The 10135-nt window shown below is 50.5% G+C and overlaps 1 protein-coding gene across 1 annotated transcript; it reads left to right on the forward strand.

The window, feature by feature from the left end:
- Positions 1-314: 314 nt before the first annotated feature.
- CRABP1 (cellular retinoic acid binding protein 1) lies at positions 315-7066 on the forward strand. Its single transcript, XM_007173440.2, has 4 exons — positions 315-499; positions 1054-1232; positions 3231-3344; positions 6794-7066. The coding sequence occupies exons 1-4, from the start codon at positions 430-432 to the stop codon at positions 6842-6844; spliced, it is 414 nt and encodes a 137-aa protein (XP_007173502.1). The 5' UTR covers positions 315-429; the 3' UTR covers positions 6845-7066.
- The last annotated feature ends 3069 nt before the right edge of the window (positions 7067-10135 follow it).

Raw genomic sequence — 10135 nt, forward strand, 5'->3', positions numbered from 1 at the left:
TCCCCACCGCCTAGCTTCAACAATTTCCCCCTCTTGGCCAATCTTGTTTCAGCTAACCCTCTCCCACCACCCACTTTAAAGAAGCATGTGAGTAGCCTGGGGGTGGCAGAGGCGCCCCCCCCACCCAGAGTTGTAGGAGAGCTGGTGCCAAGCCTGCACCACTGGAGACTGGAACGCCAAGGGGCAGAGTGGGGGCACGGTAGGGCTGGGAGCTGGGCTCACGCTGGGTAGGGGCCGCGGGGGGCGGGGGCGGGGCTGGCGGGGCGGTGCTTGGAGCAGCGCGGGGGTTGGGGGCGCTCTCCCGGAGACTCAAGGCGCGTGGGGCTGGGCGCAGAGCCGCAGTCTCCGCCTTGCAGCTTGGAGTGTGCCCGCTGCGCCGCAGCTGTCCGTGCCTGCCGCCACCTTCCCGCCGCCGCCACCACTGCCAAGATGCCCAATTTCGCCGGCACCTGGAAGATGCGCAGCAGCGAGAATTTCGACGAGCTGCTCAAGGCGCTGGGTAAGCTGGCGCGGACGGCGTGCCCCGACGGGGAGCAGCAGCCGGCGGCGCCCCCGACTCGCAGAGGGTGGGCTTTAGGGACCAACACCAGGCAAGAGGGAGTCCCCGGTGCGATAGATTGGGGCGAATTCCAAGGCGCACCCCATCTAGAAGTGGCGAGTAGAGCCCGGGATCCGCGCATCCAGAGAGCGTTTGCTGGATGCTTGGCGCTTTCCCCGACGGTTCGGCCTTTATCTCGTGCTAGATAATCTCGAGGAGAGGTTATTACTGAAGTCCTAGGTGGGTCAGGGACTTTAAAATTGGGGACTCAGTTTGAGACCAGGCCCTACCACGAAATACACTGTGCTACTCAGGGGAGGCCGCTTACCCTCTCTGAGCCTCAGTTGCTCACTCGGGGAAACAAAAAAAATCAGGGCGAGGGCAGGGGGAGGAATGAATCAGTTTTAAGGCTCCCATCTATATATAGTCAGAAGATTTGAGAAGTGCCGGGCCAGTCCTGGGACGACTGGCGGATGGCAAGGCCCCGTGAGTCGCGCCCATTCTTCCCGGCGCAGGTGTGAACGCCATGCTGAGGAAAGTGGCCGTGGCGGCTGCGTCCAAGCCGCACGTGGAGATCCGCCAGGACGGGGATCAGTTCTACATCAAGACATCCACCACGGTGCGCACGACTGAGATCAACTTCAAGGTCGGAGAAGGCTTTGAGGAGGAGACAGTGGACGGACGCAAGTGCAGGGTGAGGCCCCAGAGTCTGGGCAGCGTTCCCGCGTCCCCGCTCCCTACCCGTGAACCGCTGCAGCCAGACGAACCCCCGGCTCCTTTTGCAGCCTGTGGCGCCCTTTCCTTGCGGGGCGTGTGCACCGGCTGTTTGCAGAGAGGATCTGTGCGCCGCGTTGCCCTGGGCTCAAGAGAAAGGCCTACCCCAACCCCTCCCCAACCTCATCCCTAAGTCGCCTCCCGAGGTGCTAACAGCCGTGCCTAAAGCGCGGGCTCTGGGTTGCACCGCGTTCCTTGCAGGGCCTTCCGCAGCGTTTTGCTGCGATCCTCAGCGCGAGCGCAGGAGGCGGGGGAGGAGGAGGTTTCAGGGCCGCCAGGATCCCTGGCCGCGAGGCTGCCACGTTTCCTGCCGCAGGTGGAGCGGTAGCTCTCGCGTCCCGCCCTCCCGGGTCCCTGGGCGCCCTGAGAATGCTCTGGATCCAGTTTCAGCAGTCTCGATGGCCCCGGGACCTCTCCCGCCCGCCCTCAGTTTGGTTTCTTAAAGGAAACGACGGAATCTTTCCAAAAGCAAGGCAGATTCTGCCTGGAAAATGGACTAAGGGCTCTCTCTTAGTCCTCAAGGGCAAGAATTCTGTATTTCTTCGTATATCCGTCCCAGGGTCGATGAACGGGTGGACTGAAGCAAGGGGTTGTAAATTCCTTTTTTAGATGGGCAAAAATTGCATTTGGTTGGTCTCTGGAATAGAATGGAGGGCTGGCTCCTCGTGGATTTTGAGGACAGAAGGAAAAACAATTCTCTGCTGCTACCACTTAGTTAAAAAGTGACAAAATGTCTCCCTCCTCTCCCCAAGGTTTAAAAAAAGAACAAATAACATTCGAGAGAGTGAGAAATTGCTTTTCACCTTTCCTGAGTGGTCTAGAGTGGGACTCTCTGGACATGGGGTTTGGGAAGACACAGGAGCACGCTGTCCCACAAAGCAATATTTGGCCCCCAGAGTTAGCACAGCCTGAAAATGATGTCCGGGCTTGGAGCTGGCAGGATTGGAGCCCCAGCCACTGCACCGTTTGTGAAAACAAAAGAGCAGGACAGCTTAGAGGGAAGGTCTGGGAGTCTAAGGTAGAAGCCCTGGCGATAGGCAGGACTCAATTTGGGGACATCCAATGGTGACTACTGCCAGAGACCGTAATTCTGGTTAAAAAAGAAAAATCAAAGGTTCACACGACAGCCTGGAGAGTGGGGCTTTATCCCTGCCCTGCCTAGTGAATGTGTCCCATGTGTTAGTTAAAAAGCAAGTATGTGCACATTCAGTACAGCCTCGGAACCCAGCTGTACAGCATTTTGCTTTGTGCAGACGCTGGGGAAAACTGCAGGGAATCCCTCCTTTTGCCTCCCACCTACAACAGCACGGAGACCCTTCAGACTTAAAAAAATTTTTTTCTAGAGACATGTAACCTGGAAAGTGGCTGTGTTTTTATCCTCAGAGCCAGAGACACTCAGGTTTATCAGAGCAGGCTGTGTGCTGCGTCTGATGAGTGCAAACAGAAAGGAAGGCATTATCCCCAAATCCATGCAAGGAGCAGAGCTCCTGATCTGCTGACTACAGATGTGGTTACAAATATGGTGTCTTTACCATTCTAAAATTTTATACTTCTGATATGAGAAGCTTCTTGCCTTGAATAGCAAAATTGCTTGAAGGGGTCGTCCATTTTGACATAAATGAATCATTGCGTGCCCTCAATTTTATTCCTGGAGATGTAAAGTGTGCCTGAGGCTTTGCTGCTTCAGTGAGTGTGTGTGTGTACTTGTGTAATACAAGGTATATTTATACCCCATAAAATCCGCGGTCAGCCCTCTGAATTTGGGCTTGATACGGCGCAGCACAGAAGGTTCTGTGCCCTGCTGACAGGGACCATGTGTTGCTTCTCTGCACAGCAATTATTCTCCCATGCTCATTGTTGTCTCTGCTCCCGCTGCCAAGAGTGTAATTAATGTCACTAATGGTCTTCCTGCCCGCAGAGTTTAGCCACTTGGGAGAATGAGAACAAGATCCACTGCACACAAACTCTCCTTGAGGGGGACGGCCCCAAAACCTACTGGACCCGCGAGCTGGCCAACGACGAGCTCATCCTGGTGAGTGAGGCCCCTTGACCCTGAAACAAGCCTGCAGTTCTCCAGATGTTGCCTGTGGCGGGCCCCACGATCATCACCTTCACTCATCCAATCAGGGAGAGACACTCTTTGCCCTGGGTTAAAATGTGAGCAGAAAACTTGAGATGACAGTTTAGGTCAGAGGAAATCATTGTTAGATGGTTGGCAGGAGAGAGGAGTGGCTCAGAGGGCAGAGCAGGGGCTAGAGATGGGCTGCCTTGCCGGCCTCTATACAAACCCATGCATCCCTGTGGTGACTTGCTGACTTGCTTAAGCCGGCCTCCCCTCCAGCCGGGCTCAGAATGCTTGGGCTCTGGGAGGTCCCAGGGTTCACTCTGCAGAAGGGATTCCCCCCACCCCCCCACCCCTCCTCATTCCCCATTTTGCTGCCTGGGAAAGATTTCAGAAATTTTAGTATGCCTGCACTGAGAGCCTTAAAGAACATTTTTACCCCTGGATCTATAAACTCCAATGGCCTTCGGGAGCCAGACAAGTACAGTGATGCTAATTTGGGGCGGTCACAGTGTTAACACAATGTGGAGGGTGGGGCCTTTGGAACTGAAGAGGGTGGGCTCTACCTTAAAGGTAATCAGATTGAAACATTTTAAACATCCCTGGCCACACAAAATATACCTGGTGAGGCCAAGTTAGAAACCCCTGTAGTTTAATCACACACCTCCTCCCCCTTTATTTAGGTACGGGGGCAAAGAAGACAGAGGAAAGGACACCTCCCTGCCACTCTCCCTTTGTGTTTCAGAACAGACCAAGCTTTCCTTGTAATACCCTTCCCCGTCCCCACAACACCCCCACTAGAAAAGGGGAACGCTGTTGTGGGTAACCAGGAAATGATATCCTTTGTTCTCCATCAGGCCTGTTGTTAACATTTCCACTCAAAGACTGCCTGCCTGCCCCAGCCTAGCAAGTGTCACCCTGAAATGTCGGGAAAGGAGGTGGCAAGGAATGCTAGGACAGGACTCGCTGTGTGACCTGGGCATGGCCCTTCCCTCCCCGAGCTGTAAAATGAGGGGTTGGGCTAAAGTTTGATCCCTGAGGTCTCTCTCAGCCCTGAAATTACATGTTTATTCTGCAAGAAGACCCTAAATTGAGCTGTCTCTATTACTTTAACGGAGGCTGCTTAATCTCACTCGCTCTCTCCTCTTGTCCTTCCCTGAGATGATTTCACATACTTTCTTTCATGAGAAAAGACTGGCTTCATTTGCAATCTGGTTAATGTTTCAAGGGCAGGAATAGTTGATGGGGTTGGGGGAGCAATTTGAGGCTGAGACATGGAAATTTAGGAGGAAAAGGCACATATGGTTCATTGGTACCAGGGATAGAAAATAGGGAGATGATTTTAGAGTTCTTGAGTGTAGCTAAGGGTTAAGTAGGCTCCGTGTGGTCCGTGAGAAAGTGTGATTTTATTAATCTCAGTAGTATCTGAGCAGCCAGCGCATGGGCCCAATTCTGCTAGGAGAACTCCACCACTTCCAAATTGCCCACTACAGCTCCACCCGTGCATCCTTCCCTGGCTCGGCAGACGTACATACGAGCCTCAAAGGGAGGATTAATTCTTGGCATTTGGGATCTAAAATGTGGGCTTTTGTTCCAAGGGTTATTATCATTAATAAATCCAAATGTAGGGAGATGAGATGCTGTCTCTGTGTAACAAGAGGAAATTTATTCTAGTTAACGTAAATAAGCTCTCCCAGCACCCCCAGGCTGTAAATTGCCTTCTTTTGAAAATTGAGTGTAGTCCCTTAAACCACTCAGGCACATTATACAGAGAGTTTCTTTCAGGAACCTCTGAGCATAGTTTGCAGGCTGAGAAGGACATTTCAAATGTGATTGGAAATGTAGCGATTTCTTCTTGTTTCGTGAAGCCATTTGTTGGCCTGGGGGAGGTGTCGGTCATTCCAGCACAGGTATAGAGTCCAATCCCCAAACTCTGGCCTTCCACGTAACACTCCATGGCCACAGAGCTGGAAGAGTTTTGGAAAACTGACAAAGTTCTGAGTGGTCTGGACATCTGAGAGGTGAATTTCCATGGGAACCCCCGCTTCACCCTGCCCCAGCACCCAGCATCGTCTGCATTCCTCACTGATGAGGAAAAGGAGTAGGACAGAGAAGGTGTCCAGAGCAGGTACAGCTGTGCCGGTGTGATGAGAAGTTCCCTACTTAGAAAAGAGGCTGGTGATGAGCATTTGCTTCCTTCATAATCACTAATGACTAGTATTTCCCTGAAACACACATGTTTGAATAACATCCCAGCTCATGTTCTCTGAGAGCATCTCATGGTCAACTGAGGGACCCAGGGGAAGATCCAAGTATATTCAAGCTCTTAGTTCAGGGCTTTTAACCTCAGGCCCCTTTGACAATCTGAAAGATAGGGACCCTCCCACAGAAAAATGTACGTCTGCAAACAAACATATCTACGTCAGTCTACAGAGTGAGGAAATTGTTTGTTTGGTTTTTTTAAAATTTTGTGTTTTTTTTAACATACATATTGCTTTCTCTGTTCCAATTGCCTGTGAGAGACCTAGGAGAGCAGGCCTATGAGTAATTTCCAGTTTTTGGAAGAGTTGAGACAGCTTACTTACACTGATATCATTTCAGAGGCCAGAAGAAAACCGTGCTCTTCCATTCGTGGAATGATTTGTGTCCTCCCCACAGCACACAAACAAACAGTCACAGAATAGTAGCTGGAAAGAACTGTGGGATCTTGTTCAATTGCACCCCTCCCCTCAACTCCCTCCCCCCTCCATCCCCAAACTGTCCAAGAGACCAGAGCAGTGCCCCAGCTCACCCAGCTGTGAGTTGCAGAGCTGGGTCTGGATGCCGATGACACTGTGCTTTTGCAGTTGAGACCATGTTTCTAGCTTGCAGGTAACCTGAGTATTACTTATACAACATCTCAGGCGTCTCCCAGGCTGGACAGTTGCTTCCTGGAAGGTACTTCTACACCCTCTCTGAAGCTATCCCACCTGGCTGGTCAGTGCTGAACCCCAGGGCTCCAGCTGCCCAAGCCCCTTGCTCTCTTGAAGTCACTTGAAAAGAGACAGAACCACTTCAGAAATGTCCAATATGGCATACTCCCCGCCACCCACTTCAGTTTAATTTAAAAAACCAAAGCCAGGAAACTTGCCTTTTTTTTATGTCAGCATTCCCAAGTTCCAGAAGCAGTGGAAAATTGCATACACCATAATTCTATACCCCTGTTGCCTCTCTGCCAATACAGAGTGTAAGGGAGAAAAAAAAAAAAAAGAAAGAAAGAAAGGGAAAAAAAAACCCTTAGGGCTGAGCATGAGCACACCGCACAGGAAATTGAATGTCTGCTACAGAGTTTTTAACAGGGCAGTAAGTGGCCTTATTAGCGATCTGCTTTAAACATTTTTGCACAGACATCTGCACTGATTGGTTTTCCTTCTCTGCAGACGTTCGGCGCCGATGATGTGGTCTGCACCAGGATTTATGTTCGGGAGTGAAGGCGGCTGGCTTGCTCCTGCTTTGGGGGTGGATTCATGTTCCCCCGAGGAATGTCATAGTTCTGAGCTGCCAGTGGACCTCCTCTTCCCCAGTATCAACATTAGGTGATCCCGTTTTCCCCACGATAATGCTGTAGTGTTTCCCCCCAAGGCTTCGTGCCTCTGTGCTCCATAGTTTGGCGTCTCTATGGTTTCATCAGTCATTAAACTGGTTGTACACACCTCAAGGCTTTCTCCTTCTTTGGACTGACTCTTCGGTTTCCACACAAGGTCATGGTGTACCTGTTGACCCCAGCACTGCATTGGTCTGCGTAGTGATTTCTGCTTCTGCCTGCTGCCCAGGTGCAGTGCTTGGAGCATACGGCAGGGGTTGTGAGTTGGGCTTCCTCTGACAGGATTCACACTGCAGATCCAGGTGTGCCTGGACCTCACAGTGTTGTTTTTTAATTGAATTAGCTGATATATTGGTGGTTCCCAGCAGGAAAGGGAGGGCATATTCAAAAGGGTTAACTGAGGAGAGCTCAGAATGAAGGGACTATTTACACAGGCATTTACGTGGACAGGATGAAGAGAACCAACAAAGGATGGTGAGACACTCAGAGACAAGCAGTAGGGGACCAGTACTCCCCTAGACAGAGGGACAGAGGGGTCACCAGACCACAAGAGCTATAGCCTGGGAGAGAGACCACCACCGTGTAGGAGCTGCGGCAGTACACAGAGGAATGTGATCACTGCCAAAACAGTGGCCCCAGTATGTGGGTAGATGGAGGTTCAGAGGGTGGGGGGAGAGTCTCTTTGGCTTGCAACAAGGGCGTTAAATATCCTGACCTCCCAATTTTCAATCTCTGATCTATCTATTCTGCCTACTGGCCAAACCCATCTGGAATCTAGAGGGCAAGAGAGTGGGGAGGAGGAGGGAGGGGGAGGGTGTTGCCCACAAGAGTCCCTCGCAGGACATAGCCAGGAGAAGAATGGATCCCAACATGCAACAGGACAATAATCCACAGTCGCCAACTTTAACATTTGAAAATTAGATTTTACATGAAAATCTGGACTTCTCTTTCCTTAGGAGAAAAATTGGGAAAATCTGGCACCTCTCATAGGGCCACAGGTGGCTTGGCAGCTTCCCCCTTTTTAAGTGGAACTTACACCCTCTGCCTCCCCATGGGCCCCACCATTGCCCCTGCCCTCCTTTACGTTGCCTGCCCGGCTTCTTGGGCATTTCTCCTCGCCATCCTAGGCACAAGGGTTCTTGGCAAAGCCAGGCCGGAGTTGGCTGATCAACAGTGTTTGGGCATGGATGAAGCCAGAAGACAGTGACCCTTAAAGAGCTCACACCTAAGCTGATGGAGCAGACACCTAAGGCCCATGTGCCACCACCTGAGTGTAAATGAGGACACCTTTACCTGACTTCTCACACCTCTGCAGGCCAGAACCCTACCCTACTTTGCTCATGGGGGACCTCAGCCTCCTCTCAAAGACTCTATTACTTACATCTAAGAGGAGTTGTCTGATGGCTTCTTGGAGGAAAGGGGCTGGAGTGGGACCCCTAAGGAAGGGGAGGACCTGGGCTGCTATGCAGCACCACTGGTTCACTTAGACTCAGAACATAGTCCGTAGCCTGTTTCTCTTGAATCCTGTTTCTTCTTCATTTTCCAGAGGAAAAGGCTGTGTTTCTCATTCCCTCTTGGAACACTGCTCACGGGACATTCACGTTCCATGGAACCCAGTATGGGAATCGCTGCTATAACCTTCAACCTTAAAATATTTGTGTGTACACACATTGCATATGATATATAATATACACATACATGTAGGATGAACACCTACACAAAATATCACTGTCATCAGAATAATCTCACTAAAATGCTGCTCTAAACATGTCACTCCCCTGCTCAGTAATCCCCATGGTCTGCAACAGAAAGGTCAAACTCTGGCCTGGACTTCAAACCCTCCAGGACTTGGCCTCACCAGGTAAAACAGAAAGAATGAGGGCTTTGGAGTCTGTCAGACCTGGCTTCAACTCCTGGCCACAACTTTAGTTTGCAAGTGCTAGAAACCCAACCCCAACCAGCCCCAGCAAAGAGGACTGTACGCTGCTACAACTCGGCCGAACCTTGAAAATATTGTGCTAAGTTTAAGAAGCCAGTCACAAAGGACCACATAGTGTATGATTCCATTTATATGAAATGTCCAGAACAGATAAATCCATAGAGACAGAAAGTAGATTGGTGGTTGCCTAAGGCTGGGGGTGTTGGGGGAAAAAGGGAGTAAAGAGTTTCTTTGGGGGGTGATGAAAATGTTCTAAAATTGATGACGTGGTAATAGTTGCACAACTGTACAAATACACTAAAAACCACTGAATTATACATTTTAAATAGATGAATTATGTGTCATGTGAATTATATCTTAATAAAGCTTTTTTTTTTTTTAAGGAATGTGCTGACCTCCCTGGCTGTGAGGAATGCTAGGGAAGCTCTCAGGACTCAAGGAAAAGCTGCAGGAGCTGGGCCTTAGAGCCTAGAATCTGAGGCAGAGCCCCTTCCATACCTCTCCCTCCATCTCTTACTCCATTTTGATTTCCTTACAGAACTGGTTCAGGTCACATGACCAACCCTGGACCAATCACAACTGAGGGGAATAGGGTACAATGATTGGCCAGGCCTGAGTCATATGACCTCTCCTGGGCTAGTGGGCAAAACTGTTAGAAAAGGGAGAATAGGGGAAAATGAACTGGTAGGCAGGAACGGTGATTAAGCTATCCTCCATGCTGGCTAGCAAACCTTGGGTAAATTATTTATCCACTTTAAGCCTTGGCCCCTTGCTATTGTAAAATGAAGACAATAAAACCCACTTGGCCTGGTTGGTGTGGAGATTAAAGGAGTTAAGGTTTGTAAAGTACCAAGAGCTTTATAGAGTCCTACATAATCCTTGCCATCCAGCCACATGGGTCCAGACCCTGATCCCACTCCTCTGAGCCTCTCAAATCTTTTCTATTTTGAAGGCCAGCACCCACCTCCTTTAGGGCATCTTCTCTCCCTGTCTCTTGCCCCTACATTAGGCTCACAATTACAGACTGCCTTGTGCAGGCAGGGCTTCTATTGTGGTCCTGTGTTGTCATTCCACATCTCCTTGGTTTCTGACATTTTCCGCCAACCAGCCTGTGTGGGCCCGGAGTCCAGGAATGGCTGCTTAAACATCTCTGCAGCCCCCCACGCCCGACTCTACCCCAGCCCACCACAGGGCTTGGCAAATGGAGATTATTCTGTAAACATGTGCTGATTATCTGAC

This window comes from Balaenoptera acutorostrata, chromosome 3, assembly GCF_949987535.1.
Source record: "Balaenoptera acutorostrata chromosome 3, mBalAcu1.1, whole genome shotgun sequence".
NCBI classification, from domain to species: Eukaryota; Metazoa; Chordata; class Mammalia; order Artiodactyla; family Balaenopteridae; genus Balaenoptera; species Balaenoptera acutorostrata.